We start from the raw sequence: 15424 nt of genomic DNA, 5'->3' as shown, positions 1-15424 counted from the left end.
CAGTGTTTGAAACCTTCTAACTATGTCCGTATAAAGGTAATTGCACTGTTCTTTTTTAACCAACTCCTCCTATTCATTGTATGCAGGGCTTTAAGACAGTTTTCCATTATCCAAACAAAGCAGCATGGGCTCTCCCATTTTGCTCTCAAAGATGCTTTGAATATTCTCTACTTCTTTTTTCAAACAGACTAGCCATGATTTAGTGCATTGCTGCCTCTCACTGGTGCAGTTGCATCATTGCCACTTCAGTACTAAGAGTTCTGCTGTTCAATACGGTTTAGTCAAAATCAATACAAATTCTTACCACTGTGCTCTCTATATTGTTTATACCATCCACCCTACATAATATTTACATAATTGCTTGTATGGAATAAAATGTATGTATTGTTTTCACAACCTTGTACTGGTATGCAGCAATGTATAGCTACATACAAAATATTTTTGTATAACAAAGGATTAAAGGTGGGTAAAAATGCGAACCTACTATAAAAGATTTATGTTTAACTGTTTAATCCATGACTTTTTGTTGTGCATAAATAGAGATGATTTTCTGGAGATCTGGACTGTACCAAGATGTGGAACTCTGTTATGATTGTTCCTCATGTACTTAACTAGCACACCACAGAAGACATACTTTCCAGACCTAAGACACAGGCAACGTTTCCTGTCTGTAAAGCATTTTGGAATTTTTGGTAATGATAAACTGTCATATATATATATGAAACTACACAAAAAGCACAAAAATAGATCTGAGTAGCAGTGTATCTCCAGTAAATGTTCCATCTTGTGAACATGCATGTCAGCCTGTAAAGCAGACTAACAAACCCATTTGACTGTCGTACACTCAGATGGACTCACCAACAGTAAGAATATCTGTGAGTGTATGGAGGACACATGTACTGTGTTACAACACTGACATCTGCTGGTCATACACCTGAACTGCAGCACTGTGTGATCAAAAACTTTAAGCAGGAGCCTAGGGTTTTCAGTAATAAGCTTAGGAAGGAAATTATTACAGGATTATAGCTACTGAGATATTTTACATCCACACGACCTCTCTCCTTTCCTATGTTTTTCTATCAAAAACTAGCCAAACTTTGTTTGGCTCCAAAGGCCCAACTCAAAATTGCTGTATTCCCATGCCCAAAACGTTTCTAACATGCCACACAATTAAAATCAGGTTGCTGAACTGTCATAGGCATCACAAACATAGACTTGTTGAAAGTGTATTTTTGCCTGACATTAGCTCAGAAGCTGACAGTGACTCACAGTGTGAGAGAGGTGATGAGTGACTCACTCACTCATGATGTGTTGCCTTGCACCTGTGTCTGGGATTGTGTGATGGTGTCAGCATTAAACAAGCCTAACACTGTGCGACCTTCAAATGGGTGGGATCCTTGAAACAACGTAACACTGCCATATCACCCCAACCGTCATGGTTGGATGTGTGTGATGTGTGTCTTCTAACAGCCAATTCCATGCAGGATGCTCCATGTCACAAGGCAAAACTCGTCTCAAACAGACAGCTCACTTTGTGCAGCAATTGGCCAGGTAGGTGGAGGTATAAACCAGGCAAGGTTTGAACTTCTGTCTCAAGCTCCCCTGCCTACAAGAAAAGAGTGACCTAAAGTGTGCACTGTCATTGCTATTTATACAATTCATATCATCAAGACTGGCAAAGACAAATAAAACCAAATTCTTGTAGAGAGATTGAGGAGACAATGGGATGTCATTTCGACTGTGTGTGAGTGTGGCCATTTGTAACAGGAATAAATTCTTTTGCCTTTATACATATTTGGACGACACATCATTGAACCTTTCGATGAGGCCATTATTGTCTGGCCTCAGGTGATTTAGGAGACATATTTTCAAGTGGGTGTCCACAGCGTTCACACGCCTCTCTGCTTTCTTTCCTGTCATTCATCAGCAGAAGTCAGTCAAACTGCTGATACCTGACACCCTAGGCTCAGATTTCTCAGTACAGGAACATATACATCTCCTTTAACATCTAGATAAGGCTTTGGTGCATTTTTAAGCATGTTGTGTTCATCTTTCATCATGACCCACCAGATCAATTTCAGTAGAGAACCCCAACGACCATGGAACCACTGCTGACAGATGACACATTCCCAATGGAGCTCACCAAACAAGGCTTGACTCCATGGCACAGTAACATGGAAGCAGCGCTGACTGCCCTGACATCCTTAATTCATGGTGGAAAAAACATATTCTATTCATAAGCAAGAAGTGTTCTGGTAGATCTAGATCTCGTGGCGATGTGGTCCAAATAGAACCCATGGCACACAATAGCAGACAGTCAGGACAGAGGAGAATTTATCTGACTGTCTTTACATACATACATATGTAAATCTTCATCCTGTATTATCTGACAGTGTGTCACTTAGTGTCTTTTTTGTCAGCATATCTTCTTGTCTGAGAATGTTCACCGCCATTTTTGTCTGTAGTTAAGGGAAAACGGAATGTCTGCATCAGCCTTCATATCACTTTCGTCAGGAAGGAGGACTCCACTTGTTAGCTTCATTCAAAGTCAGGGACACAGCCCTCTGAAAGTAAGTCCATCAGAAGACCTGAAGGTCCGACAGAACCTGAGCCTCCACCCCAAATGGGAAAGTCTACCTCACAGAGGTACTGGCTGTGGGGTGGGGTGGGGCATTCATTGTGTTGATCTCGGTTGTACATTAAAGCTGACCAGAGTGGCTGCGTAAAGAATGACAAAGAAGGGCTAGAAAGAGAAGTCCCTGCAGCCAAAAATGCTGAGTTCAAGAGCAGTCTGTAGTATCATGGAGTTGCTATCTGAAGTCAGCTGGGAACAACAAGGGAAAAACTGTCCTAAAACTAGCTTTGCCGATCAACAGCAAGTTTGAGTAATGGCTGCCACCCACTGAAGAGGACAAAATAAAACCAGTATAAGGTAATCGTGTTACCTCAGAGATATGGAAATTGTTCGGTTTTGTAAGGTCCAATGAGGAACAGACCAATGCACTGTGTAAAGTTTGTAAAAACTTGACAGCGTTTCGCAGACACAGGCTCTCCCTGGGTGGCCTGACCAACCCAGCTAGATAATTACTCAGTTTCAGCGTCAGTAAATCTTACTTTAGAACGCCTTTTTTCACTCTTTAAACATCTGCAAATTGTAGCATCTACTGACTGAGGTGTTTAGGGGACACCTCAGAATAACCTGGATTACACTCTCCCCCTTTAAACTGCATGAGGGTGAGAGCACACCACCCACCATCAGCAAGTAAATTCTCATTCTTTGGGAAATATAATTCTATAATTTCTCAATAGTTTTGGGTGCATATGTGTCTGTGTTTTTCATCTATGCTTAGATATTTTTGTCTTCTGTTTCCCATTTTCATTATATTAATATATATATTATATATTATATTATTATATATATTATATTATCACTGATCACTGACAAATTTTTTATGGTATCATATAGATGGCTTTGTCATCTGATGAACATCAGGCATCTTTCTCTAAGCTCTGTGCACCTTTGCATGTGTGTTTGTCAGTCTGTCTGTAGGTCCAGATACTATCACCTCCTGTTCTGCTGTAAGACCATTAAATTGTTGGCCAATGCTGAAGTCTCACCAGTGACTGTATAACAAGATGACAACACAAGCAAAAGTGAAGGCAACACATTTTGATCACTCCCTGGTGTCTCGCTGCAGTTTAAGTTACACACCCCAGCCCTTTCTATGTCATAGGGGGACATGGGCCAACCTAAAAAATTTAAGAACATACAAAATACATTTTTTCCCAAACATGTTTTCTGACATTGTAGATAGTTGTTACACTGATGTATGTTCAAGTGTTCATTTTCCTTATAAGTTTGGTTTAAATTAGTTATGTGATGCTATAAAAAGGGAGTGTGATATCATAACTAACAGCTGTGACTGACTCGCAATTGGTCGGGCAGGTGTATGGGAGGGACTTTGATACTGCAGCTCCACTCCCTAATCACTGCTGGGCAGACTCTGATTCCACATGACATCACCAGTGCAAGATGGCTGCATTCTTATCTGGGATATTTTGGCTTAATGTTTGTACAGTGGGAGGAAAAAGAGATGCATTGTCCATCTTTATATACAGTCATTGGGTCTCACACACACACACACACATACATAGCTATGAAAAAAATAATTATAAATAAAACTGTTACAATTAAAATGAACCAATGTTACTAACGAAATAAGAAATATACAGTTACATATTTCTTTAAGATGTATTTTAACAAGGTAACATAGGTCAGTTTATCACACACACTGTGACTCCATGGAAATCTCCATATTTAAGATGAACAAAAAACCTACAGAAGTAGCAAAGTCAACCTAAAGCATTGTTTTTATATTGCACGTGAGCTCATAATAGCTGATAAGATAAGAAATGTACATTTTAACTGAGCTCAGTTAATCTACAGTTAGAAGCAAACTTGAAAGCAAACATTTGCTCTCAAAATTGATTAAATTGTTTTTTATGAAAACTGACTCTGTCTTATGTTATAAGTTATAAGTCACATCTTTGTAAATCAGCTATAACACACTCTCTCTCTCACTCACACACACAATACATATCTCTTTCCATGGCTGAGTACATGTTCTAGGCTCTCATTACACAAGTCAATAAGCAAACCTTTCTATACTGTTACACAGTCGCAGCAAAGCACATCCAGACTACAGCCCCTATAGAAAAACACTATAGGAATATTCAAGTCATGCCATAGGAGATTTAAAAATACTGCACAAATACTGCATCATGGAAGTTCACAACTGAGCACCACAAGTCCTCATCTTATTAACCTATTCAAGACCAAGCACTAAATGTAATATGACTGCAAAAAATGTCCCAGACTTTGTCATGATTCCATTTAAGTGGTGAAACTTTGTGTAACCCCAAATGATGTTTAAAATAGAAGAATGACACATTTTCTATATATACACTGAGTCTGTACAACAACAGTGGAAAGTAAATTTACTCCAGTACTCTGGTAAGTACACTGTTTCTATTTCAGGTACTTGTACATCACCTTGTACTTTACCAAAATATTTAAGTGGTACTTACACTGTTCCAGAGGTAAATGTATTCTTTACTCAAATACATTTATTTGACAGCTACAATTACTTGTTATTGGCAAATTCTGATTGTATACACAAAACATATGGCCACCTTATAAAAATAAATATGAATAGATAAAATCTACATCTCAAAAAAGACTTCTACCATATTAATGAGTCAGTAATAATCCAGTGATATCAATAATAAGAAAACACTCTTAAAGAAGTCTGTATAATGATTTTGTTGATAGCTTACTTTGAGTATATTTTTGCTGATTATACATCTGTTCCTCCTACCTAAGGACAATGAAAATTCCACTTATAAAACTGAATGGCTTGCAGGAGATAAATCTAAAGCATGATACACAATACACACTTAACTACAACATTATAGTAGTCAATAATAATATTAAAGAGTTAAAAGAGAGAAAACACCATACAATAACACCCTTATGGTCACTATAAGCTCACCACTGATGATATTCCCGTGTAGAAACATTATGACTGTAGCACCAGGACCACTGTTGACACACAGTATGACCAATCACTATTGTGTGAATTAATAACACAACTAAACTTGTCACTGAATGCACAGACTGTATGGGGCTAGTATAGGAATGGGTTTAAGGTTTTTAAGGTTTTAAGGTTTTAGTACAACAAGGTCACCAGGTAATGTTCTACTGTAGCACAGAGACACATACAAGTCCATATATTAATACTACAGGAGCAGACTTTCTGTTCAAAGTGTTGTTTTAAGATGTGTGTCATCCATTCGGTGACATGATATAAACGACAATAAATACACCACTTTTTCTTTGAGTCACCTCCCTCACAGTCAGATGTGCTCTGATCCACTTCCAGTGCTAAGAGACAGACCTGACTCACCCTGTGTCCAGCCCAGGCTGCAGCCCTGGGGCCTAACCAAACAAGCCCAACTTGACAGCCCTTAAAATCACTCGTCCTCTGCAATGACATCTCTCCTCACACATCACATACACACACGGGCCTCTGCAGATGCGGACTGCGAGGCAGGCCCCGCTAATTTCACCGGTCCTTGGTGTCCTTATTCGCGATTTGCGCAGAGCAGCACAAATTCCACAAAACCGCAGCATCATCCAGAAGATGCGCAGAGAGAGGCGGGGGCCCGTGTGCAACGGATGCCCGGAAAACACTGCAGAGAGACGGGGCAATAGCGTTCGGAGCGTCGCGGATGGGACTGGAGCTGCATCATCCCGTCCAGCTGTCATTTTTCACACCCTGCATCCTCACCATTGCATAGACCGGCCCCGCCGGAACCGGGACACCACCCGATGCGTCACTGCGATGGGAGCTACAACTACAGAGGATCATAGTAGAAAGTAGAAAAGGTCCGCTTACCTGCGCCGGTCCGCCGCTCCTCTCCTCGCTGCTGCACCGTCAGCTCCGCAGAGGCATCAGAAAACTATCCACCTCCTCCTCTGTGCTGATGGCGTTACCGGAGCTCTGACTCCGTGTTTCCTGTCAATGCGGTGCAGGTCTCTCCCTCACTCAGTCTCGTGGACTCTCCACACTCCTCCCCTCTTTCAGTTATTCTCTCTCTCTCTGGTCCGCAAGCGCGCGGTCCCGGTGTGACGCCGCGTGCACACGCCCCGCACGAAACCAGAGGTTGGCGGGCAGGTGGGGGCTAAGACTAGGACTGAGAAGAAAAATATACCTGGCCAAAGCATAATTATGGTGGATATTCAAGCTAGTTTCAGCTGCTTTAAGTACAATTTTCGATAGCACACAATAACAAACTAAATCATATGCATTACTTACATGTACCCTTCTGTCATGATAGTGTCATGTACAGTCCCAGCACATGTCGGAGTGAAATGTAAATTACACGTGTATTTAAAGGACTCCTGATCATCAAACTCACCCCCTGTTAACTTGAAAAGTGAAGATGCTGTGAACTTGGATTCGTGATTACAAAAGCAACCCAGCTATGGAAACCTTCAGCGATATATACAGAAACACAATATTACAGAACTTTGCATCACAGACATGCATATCACGTAGCCAGAGTAAATGCCATTACTAAAGCAATGCTATAAAAACCCAATTAACACAATTCAGTAGGTCTCCAAACATTCCACACACTTCATCTCCAGCAGAAGCATCAATACAACCAAATAAAGACAGACATAAACAATAAAAATGTAGGTAAATGCATTTTACTCACCGAAACTGCTGATTATTTGCAGACAAATAAAACTAATACGACACGAATACGACGCGACTTTCAGGGTTAGTCTGCATGAGGATAGAAAAGGACTTATTGTTGGAACTGAGATGCAAGGACAACCTCTACAACAGAGTCATTGAACCCTTCCTTCTCCTTCAGCCGTTGTGGGTTGAAAAAAGCAGCCATTAAATCTATACATATTCTAACATGTTTTAGCCTTTTAGCTTGAGTAGCTAGTAGCTATACACGCGGTTATCTAGCTAGCTCTGACCAGTGCGCTTTCTGATCATCCAATCAAATGACATGAAAATGTCGACGTCATGGTTTCGAACATCTCTAAATCTGATTGGTTAAAGGATCCGAGAGGCGACAGTTTTCATTGCCTTTTATTTTAAATTACAGGGGCCTTCACTGTTGATTTTGAAGGCCTCATGGCAGATTTCTGAAATGTGCTTAAATTTGATTGGATAAAAGCTCTGGCATAAACAGACTGTATTGGAAGCTGTGAGTGGGAAGCTAAGAGATGAAAAGAATAGACTACTGTGAACAATTTAATACATATTGTATTGATGGGGGAAAAACATGTATAAAATGTAATTCATTTTAACAAAATGTAAGTGTGAATCTCAGGGACTGACAGCAATGACTTATTGTGGTAAAATACTAACTAGAATGACGTTAACCCAAAATGCCCTCACTCTGAAGAAACACTGAATCAGCCAATGGTTGGCCTCCAGAGAGTATGCACCAGAGCTGCATGCACCACACCATTCATATGGTGTAATACACACCACTATCCCTCTAAAAGCATATCACCTTTTCCTTATGTTTCTCTGACTATATGAAGCAGGAAAAAAGAAAGCATATATATAATATTTACCCATAAAATAATTATGTTTATAATACCAGCTATGCTATTTTGGGCTGTCATGTTGCAAGCATTTTTCTTTCCTTCAGCTTTGGATGACAGGAGTCAAACAATGTAGTCAGAATAGACTATATTTTGCACCCAGCCCACATAATGATAGCCGTGATAAATAAAAACTAATCTTCCTTCCTTAGTAGGAATGGAGGCACAAGTACAAAGATAACAGGAAATACAGTCATCATAACAAGGTTAATATACAGCATTCTGATAATCTAAAGAAAGTCCCTACTTTATATCCTATGTCCGTGTCCAGAGGTACCAAGCCTTAACAAGTAACATGTCACTAAGCTTCCCCTGGTTCTCTGTATGTCATATTATATGTTCAGTCCAATAAAATCACTGATGTTCAATATGTTTCCTAATTTACTTGGTCCTGTGATTGTATGTTCCTCAGTTCATGCTTCATGTGTTCCTATGCCTATACACTGACAGTGTTGAACACTAACCTGAACTTCATATTACAGCCCCTGAATACTGCAAATAACAGTAATTTTGTACAGTATGTCAAGGTATTGGTTACACTAATTGATTATAAGCAAATGAAACCCATCAATGTGATTTGCAGACTTGGAGGAGGATTATAGCTGTGTCCCTTCAAGAGTCTTGTGGAGGGTAGTGCAGGAGTACATAGTACCAGGGTCATTGGTGCTAGCCATTTGGGGCTTGTATAACTGGAGTCCTCTGTCCATATTCTAGGGAGGAAGTGAAACATGTTTCCAGTGGGGGTTGGGCTCTGCCAGCATTGTCCCTTTACACAATTCTGTTTGTTTTTCACAGACAGGATCTCAAGGCGAAAGCAGGGGGAGAGGGATAAGACTGCATTTAGGAAAATGGTGGATTTCTCCCCCTGGGTTGGGAGTGAGTTACTGCCCCAGGTACAGGAGTTTCTCAGATAAAGTGAAAGTAAAGTTTTTGATTTCCCAATCTGTATTCCAGTGCTCAGGTATGGTCACGAGTTCTGGATACTGTAGTGGCTGAAAGAATGAGATCATGGCTGCAAGCACAAAAATGTTAGGCTCAGTCTTAGAGATAGGTTAAGGAGCTCAAACATCTGGAGGAAGATTGGAATAGAGTCACTGCTCCTTTGCAGTGAAAGGAGCCAGTTGAAATGGTTTGGGCATCTGACCACAGCACATTCATCTGGTAAAGGAGCTTGACTTAGAACCAGAAAACATTGGAGAAACTATATATCTAATTAGGCCTGAAAAAGTCTCGAGATCCTCCAGGAGGTGCTTGAAAATGTTGCTCGGGAGAGGGATCTAAAAGTGAGTGTGAGTGGTTGTTTGTCTATATGTGTTGGCCCTGTGAAGGACTGGTGATCTGTCCAGGTGATCTGTGATCTGTCCAGGGTGTGCCCTGGGTGTACCGTGCTGCAAGGGGGCAGCCCCCCGCAACCCTCAATGTATAAGCAGTATATGATATGTGCATGGCCAATATAAGGTTCCAAAACAGCATAGAGTGTGAGGCTGTGGTAATCAAATGGAATAAGAATGCATACAGCATGCCTGGCCCATCTCATACCAGTGCTAGCTTCTTCTTTCTTTTTTTTTTTAAAGTATTTAGCTTTTAAGTATTTAGTTTTTGTTGCCTAAATTTGACCATATCTTAAAAGATACACTCCAGCTATTTTACATGTAAGAGTAGGTATAATATAAAAAGAGCTGTTTAAGAAATACAGCCCTTTAACGTAGTATCTAACATTTTATTTCAGATTCACACAGAGAGCCTGGAGAACAAAAATGTGTACCTGTCCAAATACAGTCAAGTCAGATTTTACAGTCAGATTTTTTTTTATATAAACCTATATCACAAATCACATATTTGTCTCAAAGGGTGTAACAATCTGTACAGCATTACTACACCCTCTGTCTTTAGACCCTTGAATTGGATAAGGAAAAAATAGAAAAGAATGGATCTAACAGAAAAAATACAAGGAGCCGAAGGAAGAGCAATAAAGGAGGGAGAAGCACCTGCAACTAGCCTGGACTGTATAAACAACCACATAGTTACAGCAATAAACAAAGAAATACATACATTTACAAATAAATACATTTAGCTGCTATATTTCCACTCAGTACAGGAAACCAGTGCAGCAGAACAATTTATGAGATAAGATCAAAAACCAGAAAAACTCTACAAAGTTTCATTCATACTGATTAACATAAAGATTCACCTCCCCTCACATGGGCTATTTACATTTGGATGGGCATCACAGTCACTTATTCTCTGACTACTGAGCTCAGCAAAATTTGCAGGAAAATTGCAGGAAAATGAATATACTGCATGTATCTTAGGAGGGGAAGGTTTTTTCTCCTAATTGCTAGTACCAGTAGACCTCCAGCAGATGTCAGCATTCTAACTTTTATCACATCAGGCTGCTCATGTTAGATATGCCAAACAACATAGGCAACCAGTTCTTACAGATAGTGTCACTGTGGGGACTGTGCAACTAGCCAATTAACATATGCTGCGCATATTAGTTTGTATCATCAAGTTACTATTCTTATTAGTCCATACAAAGAAGGAGAGACAGAAAAGGAGAGAGGGATAGAAGGAAAGACAGAGTGAGGCTGGGGGGTGTGTCTCACCCCTTCCCTTGCAGCATGGGTTGGTATTTCTGGCTCCTCCACAGTATGGATTCTCTCCATCCTCTTTTAGAGAATTCAAGAAACACAACAAAGACAAAAAGCTGAAAATACTACATTAGACCTCAGATCTCTGCAGTGACTACCACTACCAAAAATCAGCTTGAAAATATTCCTGCTTGTCTGCAATAAAAATTTAAACCAACCTTACCTGACCTTCTCCAGGAAGATTTCTTTAGTTTTAGTCTGTATGTATGGTATTCATATTGTGAAACTCAATTTAAATAATGTCAACTGTAAAGCTTAAAAATCAGGAGAACAGTATTATACAAACTGATATTCACACAAATAAATCGATCAACCAGAGGACTAGTATGAGGACACTGAGCACATTCTGGTGATTTACTTACTTAGTCTTCCAATGGCCGTCAGAAGATCCAGATGATAAAGCTCTCCATCACTTGTGGAGTGTCGCAAATTTTGGAACATTTGGGACCTGCAGACAAGACTAAAATGTGCATTTTAACTAAAATATTATGGTTTTCTTATTTCAAAATGATTTAAAACATAGATGGAATACAGATAACATGATGTCTTAAAGATTCTGAATTATATTTCATGGAAAAAAAAAATTGAGTCAGAAAGCAGGGACAGTTAGATACTATCTGTTCAGGTTCGTAGGTAGTTTTTGTAAATACTTTAAATTATGTTAAATTTGCAAGACATTTCTGCTTGATAATCAATATTACTTATTGTTTAATTATTATTATTACTATTAATAATTCAATATTTTACTGTTCATTTTCATGCATATTTCAACAGATAATATCCTTGGGGTGAAAATGCCACCATTCAGCCTACATGCCATCTTTTAACAAAAACACGAAAATACATGGCAGTTAATGTGCCACTGGCTGTTCCATAGGGCAGCCATATGCAACACAGTGTTAAAGTTTATTTGTGGAGCTGGGGGGGCAGGGGGGTGTAATCACTCACACACAACAGCTGCTATCTGACTCTGACCTGAACAGAGCTGGGTAAATCTGCCTTTTCCTACCACCACAAGCTTAGAATGAGCTGCAAGGCTCACTCCATTTGGGACCTCTACCCTCTTTCGATGTGTTCAAAAATCTTTATGGATCAGTTTTTGTAGAACAATCTCATTGCTTTTAACATGTGCCATTATTTGCTATGGATCATTTATCCCCCGGATCCCCCATGTGTTTTGTCTTGGTATGATTTTTGGAGTAATCTGTCCCTATTTGTACTTTGAATTTTTGTTTCTATTTCTGAATAATCTTCAACCTGCCATGATTAACTCTCAACTCCTGTGGATTGTCTTGTTGGACATCTCAGCCATGAAACTGGTGAATACAATTACACGGCTTTACACAGCATTGTCTTAATACAGTTGATAGTGATCATCGACACAATCAATGGATCAGAAATCTTGGTATACCACGCTTTATTGCACAACATAAGAATACAATCAAGCACTGTTACTGTACACTGTCTGAACCTGAAAATGTACATTTCAAGCGTTTCACAGTTTACAGATAAATCTCCTGTGACTCTGAAGGCTTTCATTCACTTGGAGTGTGGTGCTCGGCTCCAGCTGGCCCTCTCTCTGGTGTGAAGCCTGAAGTGGGTGTTGAGATGCGCTGACTGGTTGAAGCATTTCCCGCACACGTGGCAGCGGAAGGGCTTCTCTCCGGTGTGGATGCGGTGGTGCCTCTTCAGCATGCTGACCGTGGTGAAGCTCTTCCGACACACCGCGCAGCTGTATGGCTTCTCCTTGGTGTGCCAACGCATGTGGACCTCCAGCTGGCAGGCGAAGCTGAAGCCCTTCCCGCACTCTTTACAGCTGTGCCACCTCTGGATGCTCTGGCTCGGGTGAGAGGAGCGAGGCAGAGGCGGCTTCAGGGATCTCACGTTCTTGATCTGCAGTATGTGTGCGCTCTGTTTTCCATTCGAGCGGAGTAACCCTCTCGTCTGCTGCTCTGTTTTCTGAGTCCTATGACTCTTTGCAGCACTGGCACGAGAATCACTCTGAGCCACTATACAGTTTGAATGAACAGCCATGGAGGGCAGTAAGCTGTTGGCTGGCTGCTGTTTCCCGTCGTCCTCTCTGTCACTCTCCGCCTTAATCTCTGGGGATGTTAGTGGAGACGGGGAGACACTTTGTCTGCTGCACGCAGTCTCGGCTGGTGGGGGGAGTGGTCTGTGTAGCGGCTCAACATGACTACAGTTGCCCTCCTCTGAGTCTCTTGCTTCATGTGAACAATATGTTAGACTGTTTCTGAGTGTCGGTTCTTCTTTAACTTGTGGCAGCAGCTCAGCACTGCTTCTCCACTCAGACTCACAGGGCTGGCCATCTTCCTGGGGCTGGACAGAGTGAGGCTCTGAAAGGTGACCAACATCACTGTCATGCTAGGTGTATTTAAATTCAAATATTACTGTGTCCCTTCTAGGGCTCTAGATTTGTCTAGGGCTGCTGATTTAATCTTGTCTCGCTTATCAGGAATAATACTTACATGCTCCATCTTTACCCTTTGATAAATTAATAGGTCCTAGATTTACATGGATATCTCTCATATGTATTAACACTATAACACTATAAACTATAATTTCATCTGTCTTTAGTGCATTAACATCAGTCTGCCTGACCAAAAATGTTCAGTCTACCCACTAAAGGATTCATGTCTTCAGGTAAAACATACTATAACTTCCCTCTGTGCTCTGACCTTAGTATGTGCCTCTCTTAAGCTAGGCTTAAGCTTTAACATTATCTTGCTGCTCTTTCAGTTCTTAGCAGTCCACCTGTTTTCCTTTTTGTTAATGAGAGATGAATCACAGGAAGGAAAGGCCCACCTCCCCTTGACATGTTATAATTCCATTAAAAATATGTTGCTCTCCTTCACTGAAATCAGAGCTATAAGATCCCTTCTCCAGCTGATATTGTAATGTCATAATGTTCATCAAATTATCTCTAGATTTATTCTTGGCAACATCATTACCATACTGTGCTACTGATTTTTTGCAATGTTGATAATTGCTGTGAAGAAGAGAGAGATTGTGCCCTGTCATTTCTTTTGTTAGCCAAATACTATATTGTTATTATTATTATTATTATTATTATTATCATCATCATCATTATTTGCAGAAACCCCAGCTGGAGAGGAATTGGAATAAAACTTGAGACCTGTGTAATGATAAGCTGTCATTTTAAGAAGTTAGTGAATGGTTCAGACTAAAAGGGAAAGGTACCTTCTTACATGTATTGTGGGATTTTTATATTGATGTGTTTATTTCATATAATGTTTGACTAATCCAAAATGATAATGATAAAACATAAATCTGTATTATGAACAAAACAGATATCATAGCAGGATATTTGACTGATTTGATGATTTTATATAATATTCAAATATTAAGGAAACCTACAAGTATTCAAAATGTCACACTGCTTGAATAATGTAGTTTGCTTATAAATTTATAAAATTCCATCTGATTTGAGAATGTTTCACAATATCATTACACAGAGGGACATGAGCAGGCAATACTGAATCACTGCTGAGCCCTCAACATTTTCTTTGCTCAAGATATATGTCATCATGTAGAGCTACACAAATGTTGCTTTGTGGGAGATTATTTAAAATTAACAAAAACATATTCTGATTCTTTCATGTCAGTTATTGTGACTGCTATTACTGTTTTACCGATTTAACACTTTGTTGCTCCCACTACTATAGTGCCAGTTTTCGAAATAACTGAGACGTATGCTAACATGACACAGACTGAGTGATAGCCACATCACTGACTGTACCCATGAGCAAACCGCCATTAAAAACGGAGATATTCTGAACGAGGTTTGGCGCGACGTTTCCATACGTCAGTGAACAGCCCATATTATTTACTAGTTTCTCACCACCGCCACAGTCAGGAGCTGCTGTTCCTCACCTGGTTGCAGCAGCAGCCGCTGAACGGCTACGTTGAGGAGCCGTTTGAGCCGCTCGTTCTCCTCCTTGGAGCGCAGGATTTCACTCTGATACTCCACCACCGCGTCTTTAACGGCGCGGAAAATCTCTTCCCCGGCCGCTGTCAGCCTGTCGTTCAGAAACACGTTCAACAGCTCCAGTTTGCTCATGTTTTCTACCGCTGGAGAACGTCTTTCTGTTTACATCCACTAACCTGGAAACAGAAGATGCCGGTTTCTGCGTCTCGTCAGTGTTCGGAGAGACTGCGGTGGTCTGTCACGCCACCTGCTGGACGGGAGACTACACTGCACTGCTCATTCAAAGCGGTGATTTAAAATGTATTTTAACAGTACTGATAAGATCCCAGTTATGGTGTTGTTGTATTGGTTTGATGGGTAGTCTACCTCTTACATACTGTATGCCCAATACGGTTGAAATCCCGTGACTGCACAGGCCATTCCATTATAAACAGAACACCTGCTTCTTCTTTAAGTAGGCTACCTCTTGGAGCAGTGCTTTGGGTCATTGTTGTAGGAGGAAATTGGTTCCAATCAAGCAGCATCCACAGAGTATGGCATGATATTGCAAAATGGAGTGATAGCCCTCCTTGTTCAAGATCCCTTTTACCCTGTGACCATAAAGTGGGA

General features: G+C 40.5%; 2 protein-coding genes across 6 annotated transcripts in view; both read right to left on the bottom strand.

The window, feature by feature from the left end:
• nfasca (neurofascin homolog (chicken) a) overlaps positions 1-6864 on the bottom strand; it is a 159692-nt gene extending 152828 nt beyond the window's left edge. For 2 of the 5 annotated variants that reach the window (XM_051074716.1, XM_051074721.1), the window contains exon 1: positions 6459-6864. The gene's annotated coding sequence lies outside the window, so the exon portion shown is untranslated. The remainder of the gene's footprint in view (positions 1-6458) is intronic. The other 3 variants (XM_051074711.1, XM_051074717.1, XM_051074713.1) reach the window with 2 other exon arrangements.
• A 5384-nt stretch (positions 6865-12248) lies between these two features.
• Positions 12249-15034, bottom strand: LOC108873526 (zinc finger and SCAN domain-containing protein 32). Its single transcript, XM_018661756.2, has 2 exons — positions 14761-15034; positions 12249-13202 (listed from the first exon to the last, which is right to left on the bottom strand). The coding sequence occupies exons 1-2, from the start codon at positions 14945-14947 to the stop codon at positions 12388-12390; spliced, it is 1002 nt and encodes a 333-aa protein (XP_018517272.1). The 5' UTR covers positions 14948-15034; the 3' UTR covers positions 12249-12387.
• Positions 15035-15424: the final 390 nt, after the last annotated feature.

The sequence above is a fragment of the Lates calcarifer genome, linkage group LG12, assembly GCF_001640805.2.
Source record: "Lates calcarifer isolate ASB-BC8 linkage group LG12, TLL_Latcal_v3, whole genome shotgun sequence".
NCBI lineage: Eukaryota > Metazoa > Chordata > Actinopteri > Centropomidae > Lates > Lates calcarifer.
This window is presented reverse-complemented; position numbering and strand designations above follow the sequence as displayed.